General features: G+C 44.5%; 1 protein-coding gene across 1 annotated transcript; it reads left to right on the plus strand.

Moving 5' to 3' along the window:
• The first annotated feature begins 387 nt into the window (after positions 1-387).
• On the plus strand, positions 388-15,604 carry PGD (phosphogluconate dehydrogenase). Its single transcript, XM_053400917.1, has 13 exons — positions 388-515; positions 3,655-3,730; positions 4,960-5,139; positions 6,328-6,393; positions 7,113-7,231; positions 8,398-8,467; positions 8,992-9,126; positions 9,700-9,889; positions 11,924-12,054; positions 12,562-12,695; positions 13,522-13,621; positions 14,308-14,430; positions 15,301-15,604. Exons 1-13 carry the CDS (start codon positions 508-510, stop codon positions 15,418-15,420), a joined length of 1,452 nt encoding a protein of 483 aa, XP_053256892.1. The 5' UTR covers positions 388-507; the 3' UTR covers positions 15,421-15,604.
• Positions 15,605-18,444: the final 2,840 nt, after the last annotated feature.

An 18,444-nucleotide genomic window follows, 5' to 3' on the forward strand; every position in this document is an offset into this window, starting at 1 on the left:
GCTTTGAATGCATAGTGCTGATGGGGTCAGAGACAAAAGCAGGTGGAGTAAGAATGTGGCTTACCTTTGCACACATCTGGCAAGCAAGAGGCAAGATCGCAGATACGCCCCAAGTCTATTTAAATATGGTGCCATTTATGGTAGTGATGGGAAGCCTTGCCCGCTGAGTGCATAAACCCTTACAGCCCGAGAGAGTGGGAAAGGGAGCCGGCGAACTACCCCATCCCTCGAATGCATGACTTTGAACCATTGCCAAAAAAAAGAATGAAAACAAAAATTTCCCATCCGACCGCAACAGAGGGATGGAAAGGCAGAAGCCTGTGCCTTTAAAGGGCGATGCTCGCCGTCCGCCTGAGCCGATCAGCAGACCTTTAGGCCGGGCTAGGGCTAGCCCCTCCCTGCGGTGGGCTGGCCTAAGCGGGTCCGCTCCAAGTGGAAGCGTCTTTGGGAGCGCCAGTCGCCTACCTTTCTCGTCTCAGCTACAGTTAAGCCGCCCGAGTCGCCGCCATGGCCCAGTAAGTATTGGGGGGTATTTTGGAGAGGGTTAGCGGGGCTCGTTTGGCAATGCTGAGTTACGCGCAAGAGTAAATGACCGATGAGTTCAAGGCGGGGAAGGTTTCCTCCTAGGCGAGTAAATCTCATCGGGCTACTCTGGAGTAGACCGTAATTAATGGCCATGGACCCCACTGACTTCGGCGAAGCTCCCTTCCAAGTTAGCGTGTGTAAAGCAGACCTGATCCGGAACACACCGTGATGCGGAAGTGCATCTCGCTGAGCTCAGTGGAGGCGGATGGGTCGGTGGGCTGACTCCCGAGTAAGCAGGGTCGCGGTCAGGAAGCTTCATTCGGTTCCAGGAAGCTTACTCCCGTGCAAGAGAAGGGAGTGCACTGCCAGGCTTTCCTCGGAGGGAAGTTTGCACTGAGCTCAGTGGGGTTCATCCAAAGGGGGAGGAGGGTAAGCACTCTGTAGGTGCTCAGGGGCATTTCCATGGCTTGTTAGCTCCTGGGGCTTTATGTCTGTGGGGTGGGATCATCTTCTGATCTGGAATTTTATTTTTTCTTTAAAGGGGGGGGGAAATCTCAAATCGTTGCTAATTGTGGCTACATGGTGATTGGTTGAGGAGGCAGTTTTCTTGATTTATCATTTTTTTTAAGGTTGAGCCTTAGAAATGAAAACCTTCAGCCTCTTGAGCCGTTCTTTAGAAATCAGGGCAGGTTCAAGTTGGATGTGCTTGCTTCTGGGCTAATCTCAGCTGCATGGAAATTGATTGTGGTTAATCTTTTGTGTAAATTGGAAAGGACTGTGGCTCAGTGGCAGAGCACTCACTTTCCATGCAGAAGGTCCCATGCTCAGTCTCTTGCAGCTCCCCTTAGGGCTGGGAGGGATTCTCTGCCTGGTACCTTGGAGAGCCACTGCCAGTCAGTGTCTGCAGTTGGATGAACCACTTGCCCAACTCCTCATAAGTCAACTTCCTTTTGCTCTAATCAACTGGTGGGATGAAATCAGTTAATTAAATAAATGATCAGAGCATAGGGAGGCATGTCGCACATGCTTTAACAATACATAATAAGAAAAGTCTGACTGCGCCATCAGGCCAAAGGCCCATTTAATCCAACCTCCTGTTCTCCCAGTGACCAATAAGATGCCTCAATAGGAAGCTTGCAAGCAGGACCTGAGTACAAGAGCAACTCTTCTCACTTGTGAGCCTCAGCAACTGGTATTCAGAGGCATACTGACTCCCAGCAGTGGACACAGAATTTGTGATATCCTTCTCCTTTGTGTGATTCTGAAATTCTCTTCTAAAGCCATCTAGGTTGTTGGCCATCCCTGCCTCCTGTGGGAGCGAGTTCCAAAGTTTAACCATGTGCTGTGTAAAAAAAGTCCATTCTTTTGTCTGTGCTGAATCTTCCAACATTTAGTCTCAAGTTCTAGTGCTATGAGAGGGAGAGAGAAAAATGTCCTCTGTCCGCTTTCTCCACACCTTGCACAATTTTACACGTCTCTTTTGTGTTCCTTCTTACTCTTCTCTAAACTGAAAAGCCCCAGATGTTGTAACCTTTCCTCATAGGGGAGTTGCTCCATCCCCTTGATCGTTTTGCTTGCCCTTGTCTAAACCTTTTACAAAGTCCTTTCTGAGGTGAGGTGACCAGAGCGGTGCTGTGCACAGTATTCCACAATGCGTGGCTTCTCCATAGGTTTGTATAAAAACAGGTTGTGCAGGATTATTGCAAGGATTGCAATGAGTTAATGCAGGGGTGAAGAACCTTCATTGGCCCAAGAGCCACATTTCCTTCTGAGGCCCACAAACCAGTGATGCATGGGGCCACCCACCCACTCATCTACCTCAGCATTCTCTGTTCTGGCAATCAAATGATATCCCAGTTCAAGAACATCTACCAGCCAGGTAAAATCACTGGGAAGGAGGGTGCAGAAGAAGGCCAGTGAGTGGTGTGGCTTGGGCAGAATCACGTTCTAAATTTTTTTTTTCACCTGACCATCCATACTTAACAGCTCCTGGCATTGTCTCCAGCTAAGTCTTCTCCCAGTAGACCCATTGAAATAATTAATTCCAGTGGTGTCTACTCAGAGGAGGACTAATATTGAATACAGCCTCTGGTCATTGTCATCAATGCTTAGTCCTGTATGAGTTGTTTCTAGGCCAGACTTTTCCTTCTGGACTTTCTAGTTTTGAACTTACAGGGATTCAAAGTGAGCGCTTGCACATACTGGAGCTTTCAGGCATGAGGGCTCCTCTCCATCTGAAGTGGTACAGCCCAAACGCAGAGGACTGCCTCCTTTGCTAATTGTTTGGACAAGGCTTAAGAAGATGTAAAGAGAAACAAAGAGACATTGCCCAAGGCAGAGGGGGTGGTGTGGGTGTGGAGAGAGTTGCCAGAGGGGTGCCCAGTATTGGTAACACTTGGCAGGTGTGTTGTGCAAGTTGGGCCAAGCTCAGGATTTAATCCCTGACGTTTTATTATTGTAGCTGTTGCTGGTTCCTGGGACTGCAAATCCACTCTGGGGAAGGGTCATAGCTCAGTGGTAGATCATCTGCTTTACATGCAGAAAGTCCATGGTTTAACCCTTTGCATCACCAGGTTGGGTTGACAAAGGCTGCAATCTGAGACCCTGGAGAGCTGCTGTCTGTCAGTGTACTGTAGACAGTCCTGTGTTAGATGGAACAAGGATCTGACTCTGCTAAAGCAGCCTTCTGAGTTCCTATGCTTTTACCTCCATTTCTCTCTGCTTTTCTTCCATAATGATTTCTTCTTCCTTTCTCATATAATCCCTCTGAGTTTGAGGAAGTCTCTCCCATATTGTTGAGGCACAGCTAGGAAATGAAAGGGCTTCTAGAAGCGTGTAACTTCTCATTTTCTAGATCTAGTTGCTCAATCTCTAGAATTGACACAACACAGTCCTGGCTGGTGCAAGGCATGGATCAGAAGCACAGCCTGGGTTTTTAAACTGCAACCGTCCCTGTTCCTTGGCACCCCTGCCTGGGTGTCACAGGCCCCACCTGCACTGTACATTTAAAGCAGCATCATACCACTTTAAACAGCCATGGCTTCCCCCAAAGAATCCTGCAAAGAGGGATGGATTGTTAAACCATTCTGGGAAGTGTAAGCATCCTTGTCTGTTCTTCCCCTTTTTCAGAGCAGACATCGCCTTGATTGGACTGGCCGTCATGGGCCAGAACCTCATCCTCAACATGAACGACCATGGCTTCGTGGTGAGTGGAAATGCCTGGTGTGAAGTTTTAACTACTAAGCAATTATTTATCACAGACTCTCTCTCGCTTTCTTTGCTAGGTACTGTATAGAACGTAGAAGGGAGATCTTAGGACAGAAGCTTGAAGACAGGGGTGGGGGTCCTTTGGTCTTCCAGATGTTTCTAGATTACAGCTGTGTTCATCTGTGATGGTTCATCAGTGGCATATTAGCTACTTACTGGGCTAAGTTCTAGATTTTGGTGTATAAATCCCTATACAGCCTGGGACCAGGATACCTGATAAATCTTCTCACCCTTTATATACCCAACAGATCATCTTATCAAGAGAGAGACCCATTCTGCACAGTGTTGGGACTGGGCCTTTAGTGTGGTGGCCCCTGCCTTTTGGAATTCCCTCCCATTATCAGACAGGCACCGTCTCTGTGGTGTTTTCAGCGCCTGCTAAAGACCTTCCTCTTCTAATTAAATAGAAATCTTTCCTAGTCTGCATCTGTAGTGTAGATGTTTTTATTGCTTTATAGTTTGTGGGTTTGCTACCCTGGGCTCCTTTGGGAGGAAGGGCAGGATATAAATATAATAAATTAATTATACCCGTTGGCTATATAGTAAATCTGCTGGTGATAAGAAATGTATGAATGTGGAGATAAGAAAAGTTTGAAACAAGAAGGCAAGGAAGGGGATTTAGGGTAGAGGCAAGGAACTTTTGGCAAACCAGGTGCTGCTGGAATGCAGCTGCCATCACGCCCAAGAATTGGTCATGCTAAACTAGGATTGATGGGAGATGGAGTCCAGCAACATCTGGAGGTCCCTGATTTAGTGGGAGGCCTTGTCTTTCCCTGTTTTCTTATTTGTTTGAGTACCTTAAATGACAGAACATAGATTGGCTTCTTGTTTTGAGCAATCTCTGCAGATAATTGCTCAGCAGGAAGTGCTGGTGTGTGTGTGAGAAGCTAGCTAAACCTGTATACATTGAAAGGTGGTTTTTTTTTAATGACCTGCACACCAGGTTAAATCCATTCCAACCAAGCCTTTCATTTTTCTGGTTAAATGGGAGGAAATAATTAAAATGAACATGCAGATGTCTTGTCCTCTTGGTCCTTAGAGTCTGAAAATAACTTCCTAGTTCCTGGCACAAACCCATAAGAAAACCAGGTATAGGAGGATGCATTTCAGAAAAGGCATCAGCTCTGCTGTCTCCCAGTGCAATCCCTCTCTCTTACTCTCTCCTAGGTCTGTGCATTTAATCGAACGGTATCCAAAGTGGACGACTTCCTGGCAAATGAAGCCAAGGGCACTAAAGTCATTGGGGCCCACTCTTTGGAAGAAATGGTCTCCAAGCTGAAGAAACCCCGGAAGATCATCCTGCTTGTCAAGGCTGGGAGCGCTGTGGATGACTTCATCAACAAGCTGGTGAGCAGATCTCTTCCTCCCATCCTTGACCAACTGCCTCTTCTTTTACAAATGATGCCCCTTTATGCCACTTTCCATAATTCTATGGATTGGCCAATGCTAGGGCTGGCTGAACCTTTCCTCCCTGAGGGGAAGGGCTGGGGCTCAGTGGCAGAGCTCCTGCTTTGCGTGTGGAAGGTCTCAGGTTCAATCCCTGGCATCTCCAGATGGGGCTGGGAGAGGCTCCCTGTGGAAAACCCTGGAAAGCCACTGCCAGTCAATATAGATAATATTAAGCCAGCTTACTATGTTTCTCATGGTAAGTTATCAGTTATATTTTATCTGCACAATCAGAATGAATTTCTGGATGATAAATGCTTTTTCTGTGCAGCCTGAACAGGAGCAGTCACCATTAAGAAAACGAAGTCAGAATAGTGTATACGTGGATTAAGTGACTCTTCTTCTTTGTCCTCAAAACTCTTAACCTAGCTCAAAGTTGTTACCTGAACTAGCCAGATGTCTAACTGAGAATCAATCACAGTCAGTCCATCATTTGAAAAATAAGACTTTAGAGCCATCTTGCCCCCAAAAAGCAGCTAGACATTCCATTTTGGCAACTATAACCTTGGCTTAAGGAGCCATTTGATGCCTAGCTTATATTTCTGAGTTTCTAACACTGCTTCCAAGACACAGACACTTACTGCTCTAAAATTCAGTAATATTTTAGTTGAAGAAGGAAACATAAGAAGCTGCCTTATACCTAATCAGACCATTGGTCCATCTAGTTCAATATTGTCTTACTCTCACTGGCAGCAGCTTTCTAGGATTTCAGGCAGGGGTCTTCCCCAGCCCTACATGGAGATGCCATTGGGGATGGAACCAGAGACCTTCTACATACAAAGCAGATGCTCTACCACTGAGCTATGGCCATATGAAGCTGCCTTATACTGAGTCAGACCACTAGTCCATCTAGCTCACTATTTTCTGCACTAACTCCAGGGTCTCATTAGCCCTCTCAGGAGATGTTCCACTGGATTAGATAGGCTTTTTGGTCTGATCCAGCAACTCTCTGCAGATGGACACCTGCCACTAGATTCAGAGAAAACCTCTCTTGGTACCAGTCATTGGGGAAGAATAGTGGGGAAGGGCTGCTGCCAGTGTGCCCTCTGCTGACATCTTCTGATGTAACACTGTCTCTTTCCTTTACAGGTGCCACTGCTGAGTGCTGGAGACATCATTATAGATGGAGGGAATTCTGAGTATAGAGATAGCACAGTATGTATGGTGCCCATTTGTATCATACTTGTGTACTCCAAGGAGCTCAAGAGGATATGTGGGAGCTAACTTTATCTTCACTAACAGACCTGTGGGGTTGGTTGGTTAGGATTTGTTTGCAAGACATTTCTCTCCTAATACATATTTTCCTAAGGATGTTGTCACACTGCAGTTTTTTGTGCAACCAGCAGGTGGCTTTGAGAAGGGCAGGATTGGTGAGCAAAGTAAGTAGGGGTGCAGCCCCTAGTATTTTATAAAACTGCAGCTTTTTATATCCCGCCTCTCAATTTTGCCCAAAGGCTCATCAATGAGTTTTGTACAAGGATTGGAAGTTTTGAGCAAGGTGTTCCGTTGTGCCAGAAGCTGTTTAGTCACACTGGCTACATGACCTGAAAAGCTGTCTGTAGACAAATGCCAGCTCTCTCGGCCTGAAAGTGAGATGAGTCCATAGTTGCCTTTGACTGGACTTAACCATCCAGGGATTATTTACCTCCATGCTCTAAAGCCCACCAATGTCTGTTAAACCAGATGCAAAGGAAATTTTACTCGGTGCAGAATTTTAAGTTTCAAATGGTTATGTAGCTCTTAACTGGTACAGGAGTCAGATTTATTTTCTTTCTCTTTTGTGAGATATACGTTGCCCTAAGTAGAGAATGCAGTGCTTTTGCCCCCATAATCCTATTTTTCGAGCAACGAGTCTCCCTTCTTTTCCTATCCAGAGGCGTTGCAAGGAGCTCAAGGAGAAGGGCATCTTGTTTGTTGGGAGCGGGGTTAGCGGCGGCGAAGAGGGCGCCAGGTACGGCCCTTCTCTCATGCCAGGAGGAGCCAAAGAGGCATGGTAAGTGATTACGAGAATGATTTAATGCATTTATTTGTTGCTTAATGCATAGGTTTCTCAAGGCTATTTACAATTATGAAAGTGTACATGATACAAAATCCAGAATACAGCAAAAAGAAAAAAGAGCATTAATTGACCCAAAGTGCTCATCCTGCAATAACTTCATAGGACAAATCCTATTCCACTCCATATATAAATTCACATATATTGCTTTCCCATTTTTTAAAATATAGCAAATGTTTTAGCTGCTTTTACGTATGTAATTAATTGTTCTGTGTATGGTTTTTATTGCATTGTAAATCACTTCGGGAAGCAGTGCTAGAGCACCTGCTTGGCATGCAGAAGGTGCCAGGTTCAGTCCCCATCAGCATCTCCAGGTAGGTCTGGGAGAAACTCCCTGCCTGAAAGCCCTGGAGAGCAGCTGCCAGACAGTGTAGACAATAATGAGCTAGATGGACCAGTTGTCTAACTGACTCAGTATAAAGCAGCTTTCCATCTTCAACTGTAAAAAAGGACAAATCCTTTCCTACGCCACTCAATAAAAATAAAAATCGCAGCAAGGTATGATCCAAACATAACTGAAAGGCTGGGCAAACAATGTCTTGGCCTAAAGTTTGACAGTGATGGTGCCAGGTGTGTTTCCTTAGGAAGGGCATTCCACAGACATGGAGTCACCACTGAAAAATGCACGTTCTCTCAGTTGGGTCCTCCTCAGATTGAGTTGTGAAGGGACCAAAGCAGTAAATGTATGTTTCATTTTTATTTTTGTTTACTCATTTACCATTTTTCAGTCTCATCCTTTCTCCTGCCTGGGGCAGTCAATAAAATAGTAGATGCGAATAAAACATAATTTTTAAAAACACAGACTCAGATGAGATACAGTAAACAGCAGCAATGGTATCTGTAGGGACTGCACCCCCAAAATATTTTTTTCCTTATCGAAACACCTGACAAGTGAACTTGTTTCTTAAATGCTTCTGTAGTAGGGACAGACCAAATATCACTTGGAAGGGGGTTTCAGAGGTAGGGAGCCACTACTGATAATGCCCTGTCTCGTGTCTCTGCCCTCCTAGCCTCTGTTATGGTCAGGACAGTAAACCAATCATGATAATGTCCTTTCTATTGCCTTTGCTTTGTTTTTCAAACATCCTTTTGGTTCTTTGCAGGCCTCACATCAAACCAATATTTCAGAGCATCGCTGCCAAAGTAGGAACTGGGGAACCCTGTTGCGACTGGGTAAGATGAGCTGACGTGTTTATGATGCACTCTGCATGCTCCTAGAGATACTCTTCAAGCTGATGCCCCTCTTTGTGAATTGTTTTTGGAAGGTTACTAGCTTCTCCAGCACTTCCCCTCCCACATCAAGAGGAAGGGGAGAAGGCAGACCCTTTCCAATGTTGACGAGCCCATTGGGGGCTGTACTTTGGGGGTAGAATGCGGGTGTGGCCCAGCCTCCTGGTGCTAGAATTATGCTTTTAATGGGAATGGGATTTTAACTTATTTATTGTGGAGGTGGGGTTGTTATAAATTATTCTGTGTTACATGTATTTTGTATTTGTATTTTTTTGGTTTTATAAGGCTGATTAATATTATAAAGTCTTTCATATGTGTTTGTGGGAAGGAGGTTATTGTTTTGTTGGTTTTAACTATTTACTTGTCTTTTTACCTTGTGAACCGCTCTGAGATATTGTCATGAAGAGCAGTATATAAATCTTAATAATAATAATTCATTTTATTCTTCTCTCTTATGACTCTGGCAGGTGGGAGACGAGGGGTCTGGGCACTTTGTAAAGATGGTGCACAATGGGATTGAGTATGGAGATATGCAGCTGATCTGCGAAGCCTACCACCTCATGAAGGATGTGCTAGGCATGGACCATGACGAGATGGCCACGGTGAGCCCACAAGACAAACCAATTTCTTGAATCTGATGGGTGAAGACCCAGTTTTAATAAGTCTAAATAAAAGCCAGAACAGGCACTTACACAGAGACACAGCAGGGAGCCTCCTTTTCTAGATGGAGTTCCCAGGAGCCTTTAGGGGGATGGGATACTTGTGGGCCTTCCATATGTTGTCAGACTACATCCTTGACCATTGGCCATGCTGCTTGAGGCTGATGGGAGTCCACCAATATCTGGAATTCCCCATCTCTGACTTGCAACCGATGGGAGTTGTGGCCCATCAACATATGAAGAGCCCAAAGGTTTACCTCTACAGCAGAAACTGCCTTCTTGACTGCAGGACCCACAATTATCCGCTCAATCCACCAGAACCTGTCTTTGCATGCAGGGGAAGTCCCTAACAGTGGAGGTGTACAGCAGAGCAACAAAGGCATCTTCCTATTTTCTTAAGAGCAAATGCATCAGGTTTATAGAGCACAGAGCACTCCATGTCCTAAAAAAAAAAGACCTTGCAGTCTCAGGGAGGGGGTTGTTGATCTCTCTGCTCCTTGTCTCTCTTGCCCCTAGGTGTTTGAGCAGTGGAATAAGACTGAACTGGACTCCTTCTTGATCGAAATCACAGCAAACATATTGAAGTATCGTGATGCTGATGGGAAGCATTTGCTCCCAAAGATCCGAGACAGTGCTGGGCAAAAGGGAACAGGGAAGTGGACGGCTATCTCAGCTTTAGAGTACGGGGTCCCCGTCACTCTAATTGGTAAATAACTTTGACATAGATTTGCACTAAAATGTGGCAATGATGGGAGGGGCAGGGGCCCCGGAGATATGTGGTGCAGTCCTTGTTTACTTGAAAGACCTGAGTTGAGGCACCCAAGAGTTTGTCGCTGTTATTTAGATTTCTGTGCTACCCTTCGTTAATGGAATTCAAGGTGGCATTCATGTTTCTCTCCTCTTCTCCATTTTACCCTCAACAACAACCCTGTGAGGTAGGTTAGGCTGAGAGATGGTGACTGGTCCAAGGTCACCCAGTGAACTGAGTAGGGATTTGAACTCTGGTCTCCAAGACCTGACACTACCCACTACACCGCACTGGTTTTATGCCTGACAACCAGTAAGTTTGCTGTGTGAGCTCAGGATCCTCCAAACTCAAAATATCATCCACACTTCTGTGCTGTTTTCACAGCTGGCAAAGGGCCATAGTTCAGTGGTAGAGCATCTCCAGGTAGGCCTGGGAATATCTCCTGTCTGAAACCCTGAAGAGCTATTGCCCATCTGTGTTGACAGTACTGAGCTACATGTCTGATTCAGTATAAGGCATCTTCCTATGTTCCTGCTCTGACTGGTGATGGTTCTCTACATTCTTGGGCAAGGATCCTTCGCAGTTTTCCAAAATAAGCTCCTTTTAAAGTGGAGATCCTGAGGACTGAACCAGGAATCCTTTTGTATGCAGTGCATCTTCTCTACCTTCTCTACCACTGAGTTATCAACTCTGCCTTTCTTCTTTAGCACACACACCCTTCCTACTGTGTTCTGCATTTCTCCCCTCTTTTAAATATCAAACCTCCTCCACATAGGGTTCAAGGCTTGGCTCCTAGGGTTGCCAGGTGAATTGCTAATGGATTGGGTGTATGGTTTGCTTTTCTTTCTCTCACCCCTTCTGTTTCCTTCCTACATCAGCATGACTTGCAATTTCCTGCTCTAAAGCAGCTGACTCATCCCTTCACAATGCAGAAGGATGTTGGTTGGCTAAGAAAGTGGGGGGAGAGGAGGGGCTACCTTTGTGACTGCAAGAGTGTGGAGGAACCACAGTGCACCTGCGGCAGTGAGAGTATGAGTCACTCACAGGAAATCTGAAGAACTTTTTCACCTTGTGTGTTTGCACTCCCTCTGCCCACGCCTTTCAGGCTGTCAGTCCTTACAAGTGGGGCAATTGCTTCCATTCCCGGTTACCACAAGCCACTCATGTCTTTATCTGCACTACTCAATTAGGTCCCAAAGTCGCTTTGGGTCAGTTTTTGTGAGTAAAGTGACTGATAAAATATTTTTTATAATAGTAATAATAATCCCCTGTAGCACTCAATGAGTGTTACATTCCTGTTGAATATACTCTGTCCTCAGTGGGTTGTTTTTTAAAACAACATTTCTTGTACCACTGCAAAACTTGGGGTTTCTCCAAGCCAGATGATACAGTTCCCATTTGTGTGTTTGATTGTGTTCTCTTTCGTATGCACAAGGATTGGCACTCAGAGTTTACTGTTGATATCTAGAATTGTAGTTTGTTTTGTGGGGTGGGGTTGCTTACAGCACAATGCTATGCTTAATCTGAAGTAACTGCCATTTAGGCCACCTTGACTCCATGCATTTAAAGCACCATGGTACTGGTTTAATCAGTTGTGACTTCTTTCCCTTTCCCCAACCAAAGAATCCTGGGAACTGTAGTTTGTTTTGGGTGCTGAAAGTTGTTAGGAGACCCTTATTCTCCTCACAGAGCAATAATTCCCAGTGGTTTAAAAATCAGTCCCTCTTTCCAGGAAACTCTGCGAGGAAAAGAGGTTCCCCTAAAACCTCTCTGCACCCTTAACAGACTACAGTTCCAAGGATTCTTTGGGGAAACCCCCAAATGGGTAAGTTTTATGTCCTGCCTTCAGTTACATGATACCCAATAGTTTTTTAGTGAAGATAATTTGAGTTGTTTCAGAAAGCAATCTCCTGTGTACACACAGTACTGTGGTCCTGTTTGCCATTGCTTCAGTTTAGCCATCCATGGTGCTTGATTTTTCTTTCTCCAAAGGGGAGGCTGTCTTTGCTCGGTGCCTGTCTTCCCTCAAGGACGAAAGAGTGAAAGCTAGCAAGCTGTTGAGTGGACCCAACGCAGCGAAGTTTAGCGGGAATAAGGCGGCGTTTCTGGAGGACATCCGCAAAGTGAGTTGTTAGGCCAAGGAGGGCTAGCCTTATGGGCCTCTGGGTGTTGTCAAACTACAACTCCCATCTGCCCCCACCCAACATGGCCAGCGGTTGGTGTGGTGGAAGTTGTAGTCCGACAAAATTCTGGAGATTCACTATCCTATGTGTGGGGAAGATGCATCATTCTGCATTATAGTCTCCAACAAGAACCTCCATTGTCTGAGGTCCAGATTGTTGTAGAGATTGTATCAGTGGTTCCAGAATTATAGGCTTCTTCACTCAAGACATGCTCAGTGGGTTCCTTTAATCTGGAATGGGTGGTGGGGTGTGCAAACCAATCATTCCCTCACACTAACTCTGACCTAACGTGATCCATGACGATGGGCAACTCTCTTTGGGTTGATGGGGTCCTTTCTCAGTCTCTGGTGGCTCAGGAAATGGCTGAATTTGCCACCCTCTGGAGCAAATGGCTGACTTTGCCATCCTCTTTCTAAATCTTGACACTGTCCCTTGGCTCCCTTGCAGGCCCTGTATGCTTCAAAGATTATTTCCTACACGCAAGGCTTCATGTTGCTGAGGCAAGCGGCAAAAGAGTTTGGCTGGACGCTGAATTATGGTGCCATCGCCCTGATGTGGCGGGGAGGATGCATCATCCGAAGGTAAGCAAGACAGATAGGATATGATTGGAGCAGGGGCTGTCGATAGACAGGGAGATGATCCTCTTCGTTTGGGGCTCAGACCAACTGAATCGAAAAGTTGAGATTCTAACTGAGGCTGCACCTACACTCCACATTTACAGCAGTATTGTACCGCTTCAAACAGTCATGGATTCTCCAAAGAATTCTGGGAACGATAGATTGTTAAGAGTGCTTCTGCCTCTACTTTCCTCTGTCTCTCCTTTTGTAATGATTTGTTCCCACTTCTTATGCTCTGAGTTTGAGGAAGTTCCTCCCATTGAGACACAGCAGAGGAAATGAAAGGGCTCCTGCATGCAACTTCTCATTTTCTGGATCAGTTGCTCAATCTCTAAAATGAGCATGGTGTGGTCCCAGCTGATTTTAGGATCAGATGACCTTTTCTTTAAAAAAACGATAACACTTTTTTAGCACTCTTCCCTGAGTGACATATTTGTAGACACAGACCCCATCTGCAACATACAGTTAAACCACGATGATATCACTTTAAACTGCTTCCCCCAAAGAATTATGGGAGCTGTAGTCTGTTAAGGGTGCTGGGAGACCCCTTACTCCCCACTCAGAGCTACAATTCCCAGACTTGCCTGTGAAGAGAGATTGCTAATTCTTCTGGGAAATGACTATTAGCCATGCTAGCTGGAGCTTATGAAAATTGGAGTCCAACAGCATCATTGGTTATCCCTGCCCTTGGTTACAATATGTTGGTCCACATATGTTTTTGGGTTCCTGGCTATTTACCTCACTGATTTCAAGAAATCCTACTAACTGCTTTTGCATGTCTTCTGCATAGTGTGTTCCTTGGGAAAATCAAAGAAGCTTTTGATCGAAGCCCTGATCTCCAGAACCTACTGTTGGACAACTTTTTCAAGACGGCGGTAGAGAATTGCCAGGTAACTTCAGGAAGAAGAGGCCACATACACACACCATATATTTAAATTATTATTATTAATTTAATTTGTATACTGCTTATATTTTTAAGAAAAGCACTATACCACTTTAAACAATCATGCCCCCCAATAAATAAATTCTGGGAGCTGTAGTTTAAGGGTGCTGAGAGTTAATTCCCAGAGTTCCCTGAAGAGGGGCTGATTGTGGAGCAACTCGGAGAACCCAGCTCTGTGAGGTGAAGTGGGGTCTCTCCCTACAACTCTCAGTACCTTACAGCTTCCAGAATTGTCTGAAGTGGTATGGCAGTGCTTTAAATGTTCCAGGAGAATGCGGCTTTAGAAAGTACCTGACCATTTTTAAGTGCAGTATGTATGTATGTATGTATGTATGTATGTATGTATGTTAAGAGATAAAGTACTGAATTTTGCATTGCTATGAACAGCTTCACATACACCACAGCCTCAGAATAGCTGTCCATTGTCCATCCCTTGGGAGCAGATTTTGAGGGTGCGTAGAGGTGGGGGGCTGGGATGGAGAGGGTGGCAAAGTCCCATTGTGCAAGGGGAAACTTTGTCCCACTTGCCCAAGGACAGCGGTGGAGACAACCCTATGTTTCCAGTGGATGAAGGGTCATTGGCTGAATACAACTTTTAAGAAGGTAACTACTACTACATCATTCCTCCCTTAGGAATCATGGCGACGTGCCATCAGCACTGGTGTCCAAATTGGCATCCCAATGCCATGCTTCACCACTGCACTTTCTTTCTATGATGGGTACAGGCATGACACTCTGCCAGCCAACCTGATTCAGGTAAGTCAGTCTGAAAACAGCTTTGGCATGTGTGGAGTCCGGTCTGAAACTTCTCCAACCTTTTTTGCTCCATTCAGATCTTTTGCTCATTTCCCTAGTTAACATAAGGAGAGCCTGACTGCTGGATCAGGCCAAAGGACCCATCTGGTCTGACATTCTGTTCTCACAGAGGCCAACGGTAATGCCCACCTGATGTCTCTGTATCCAGCACAATTTGTGGTGCCACCTCTCTCCTGGCCTTCCTTAAAATCCATCATTTTCTTGTGGCCTTTGGGTTAACCCCCTTAATTTCGATTCCTCAAAGCACCCATGTTTTAAGCATATGTGGCTGCATTTGCCCATGATCATCCCTACCTTCATCTTTTCCTCTCCTTCCCTTTTGTCAAGTTTCCTCATTGCCTGTTTTAGATTGGAAGTGCCATACAGGCTGCAGCTTCCAGCAGTATTTTTACCTGTTTTCCCTCTGCAAGGGGAACCTGCGGCTCTCCAGCTGTTGTTGGACTCCATCTTTTATCAGCCCCAGCCAGGGATGATGGGAGTTGTAGTCCAGCAACATCTAAAGAGCTCCAGGTTCTCCATCCCTGAACTGAAAGGATCCTCTTTAGTTTTACCAACACTGATGGAGACTCTACTGTAGAGGCAATGGGTTTGACCTCTTAGATGTCCCCAACTAAATTCTACTCAAAGTAGATCCATTGACATTAATGGTACTAAGTTAGTCACATCAATTAATTTCAGTCGGTTTACTCGGAGTATTACTAACATGGGCTGCAACCCTCAGTGTGCCTCCTTTGAATTTAGCAACAACTGAAAGTTGACTGTGTTACTTTGGCAACCTATATCACTAACCATGTGTGCAATTTCTCAAAGGCTCAACGAGATTATTTTGGTGCCCACACCTACGAACTGTTGTCAAAACCAGGCGAATTTATCCACACCAACTGGACAGGACATGGAGGCTCTGTTTCCTCTTCATCATACAATGCCTAGAAGGAAGCCTGAACTTGAAAGTGGAAAATACTGTAGAGCTAAAACATTCCCTCTTCTTGCTGGTTATTCTCTGTATCTTCAGCACTTTCTCTAGTTGTCATGTTTGGGGAATTTTTTTTGTAAAGAAGTTGTGATCATGTCTTATAGGAGGGCTAAAATAAACATTTAAATCCTTCTTTGAAAATGTTGTGACTTTTATTTCACCAGCCCAGTTCCCTCTAGGAGTAGTAGTAGTAATAATAATAATAATAATAGGACCAAAATCTCAAGCCTCCAAAAAAAGAAAGAAGAACTTAAGCAGTTGCCCTGCTGGATCAGACCAAAAGTATAGCATCCTATTCTCTCAGTGGCCAACCAGACGCCTGTAGGGAACCTGCAAGTAGGACCTGAACACAATAGCAACCATCTTAGTCTAAGATTATTAGCAGCTCTAACAAACAGATCTGCTTTGAATGTTGCATAATCTATGTCTGCATCAAATTAAGCCTTATAATCACATCTTGAATAAATTTCTCTCCATTTTTTTAAGGATGGTAATTAAATAAATGTACAAGATCCTGTTTTGTCCACAAATATAGAAGCCCTTGTGCTGTGCAGCACCCCTGGATTTCCCACCCTCACAGCAGAGCCGCAATGAAATCACCCCAAGTAATATTCCAAAATCTAAAAGTGTTAAGACGCACTAAATTAAGGTCATATGCCTGGGATAAGAAAACCAATTTTAGCTGATGCTGAAAGCTTGTAAGAGTATTTTGAAAGCTTGTAAGAGTATTTTGTTGGTTTATTGCATTTATATCCCACCTTTTCCTCCATGGTGCTCAAGGAGGTGCACGTGGTTCCTCCTCTTCATTTGATCCCCACAACAATCCTGTGAAGTAGGTTAGACTGAGAGGCAATGACTGGTCCATGGTCATCCAGTGAGCATCATGGCTGAGTGGGCACCAGGTATACAGGCTGAGGGAAAACTCTCTGCAGCTGGAGTACCACCTAATAGCAGGTGGTGTTGGGGTAGTACTGCTCACCTGTCCCTCCCCCCAACTGCATAAAAGGACAGTGAGAGAGGGGCATTTGCACCATGTCCACTGCCCCTCCCAGTCTCCATCCTAGTATGCAGCACTGACTCAGCCACATCCCTCACCATACTGTTGGCTACTGGTGTTGCCGCAGAAAAAAACCTTGGTAGTTGGAGGCTTCAAGGATGCAATGAAGGACCTCACTAGATGTCCTCTTAAGGGAGAAGGTGGTTCCACCAGAATGACAATCGCTAGACCCATCAGACAATGACCATGACGAAACAACAGCGAATGAATGGACGATGGTAAAGGGGAAGAAGAAATCGCAAAACGAATCAACAATGCAAACCAGTACAACCAAATATCTGCCAAAAATACTGTGCAAGCCTACAAAGCAGCCGCAGCTAAATCCTCACCCCAAAGAGTGATAGCCCTGCAACAACCACAGCCAAACGAAGCAACCAGAAACCACTCTGGATCGATGGACCGGTGAACACCCCCTTCTCTGCCCTCCCTCTTGTTGTTGTTACCATCATTTCCCCTCCCCCCTGGTTGGGGCAGTATTGGTAGTGGTGGTGGCACAGTCATACCTGAACTATAGATCAATGAAATACCAAGATACCTTGCCCTGTCTGGTGATAGCCCTGAGTCTTAGCTACCCTTGTGCTATGATTTCCCAAACATAAGTGGTGATCTGATTTCCAAACAGTAACGTTTATTATTTCATCAGTGTGATATGGCAGATTACAATGACGAAGGACCGCTGCAGGTATTGGAAAACAACAAACTCTTGGAAGAGGTAGGAATATAGATTATAAAAATTGATATTTGATTTTTTTAAAAACTACAGATCATTAGTGGCATCTAGTGGCTTTCTGAGGTATTTCATAGAAATACCTGGGATTCAGTCTAGTTTAAAAATTTTCTTTGCAACCAATTCACTTTTGAGACAAGGATGAAATTGCTCTCTGGATCAAACATGCCAATCTATGTTGTTTCACTGATTGGAACACCACATGACCTTGTAAGAATGCTAATGAAATACATATTTCACAAACAAATATATTAGTTACATATATTACTCAGATAGTAGTGAAAGCTGAAATTGCTTGGTGGGGGGCAGGTTGAAGGAATAGCTTGAACAAATTTAGCAAATTCTGCATGTGATCATGCTTCGGTGAGGTTCAGATATGGATTTTAAAACTCGTAATTCGGAGACTTTCAGAGACCCATTTGTACAATGTCTTGCAAAGTCTTTCAAAAAGAGTATAAGGCCATTAAGCAAAGATTCGAATAGATACAGCTATTGCTATTATAGTTTTTAAAAGAATGGAAATTGTAGGATTGAGAGTTCATGGATAATGATGCAGTTTAAATGGATTCTGTGTGTTTTGTAGGGTGGTTTTAATTTCTTCCTTTGTATTGAAAACTTTTGTTAACCTTTATGCAAAATGGGAAGGGGCTAAAAACACACCCCATGACCGCCACCTGCAATCACCACAAATCTACCCAGACATCCAATTTTAATTCTGGAGCAGTGTTGTTTTTAACTATCCCTCAATAAATTATATTCTGCCTACTTCTCTCTTGAGTTATTTTACTAAGAGTTTATCTATTTTGGTTTTGATTGGCTGAGTGAATGCAACTTGCCTTGCCAATGATGGGTTTGCCTCCCTGGCTTCCTTTGGGAGGAAGGGAGGGATATACATGGAATGGATAAATGAACATCCATTTTATTTATTTTCAAATGTAAAAGTACCATTATTTATTTTCCCTTATAAAAAGTTACCCCCTCACAGAATATTAGGCCGACAGACACAGCAATATAAAAGCATTTAAATCCCACCCCGCTAAAAACAGAACAAGGACAAACCGCTTATTTGTTTCATTACAATTAAGCAGTTCGTTAAGTAAATTAAATTAAGGTGGCTGGCCACTCAAGAACATTGGAAACAGCTGGGTAGGCCCGTCGTCATAAAATTTCGCTAAATAAAATATGTGACCCAAAGCC

The sequence above is a fragment of the Podarcis raffonei genome, chromosome 8 (genome assembly GCF_027172205.1).
Source record: "Podarcis raffonei isolate rPodRaf1 chromosome 8, rPodRaf1.pri, whole genome shotgun sequence".
In the NCBI taxonomy this organism is placed as follows: Eukaryota; Metazoa; Chordata; class Lepidosauria; order Squamata; family Lacertidae; genus Podarcis; species Podarcis raffonei.

Bases quoted from the DNA above. Each gene is read 5' to 3' on its own strand.
- PGD (XM_053400917.1), top strand. The intron at 5,140-6,327 runs GTGAGCAGATCT...TTTCCTTTACAG, and splicing joins ATGACTTCATCAACAAGCTG to GTGCCACTGCTGAGTGCTGG. The intron at 6,394-7,112 runs GTATGTATGGTG...TTTCCTATCCAG, and splicing joins CTGAGTATAGAGATAGCACA to AGGCGTTGCAAGGAGCTCAA.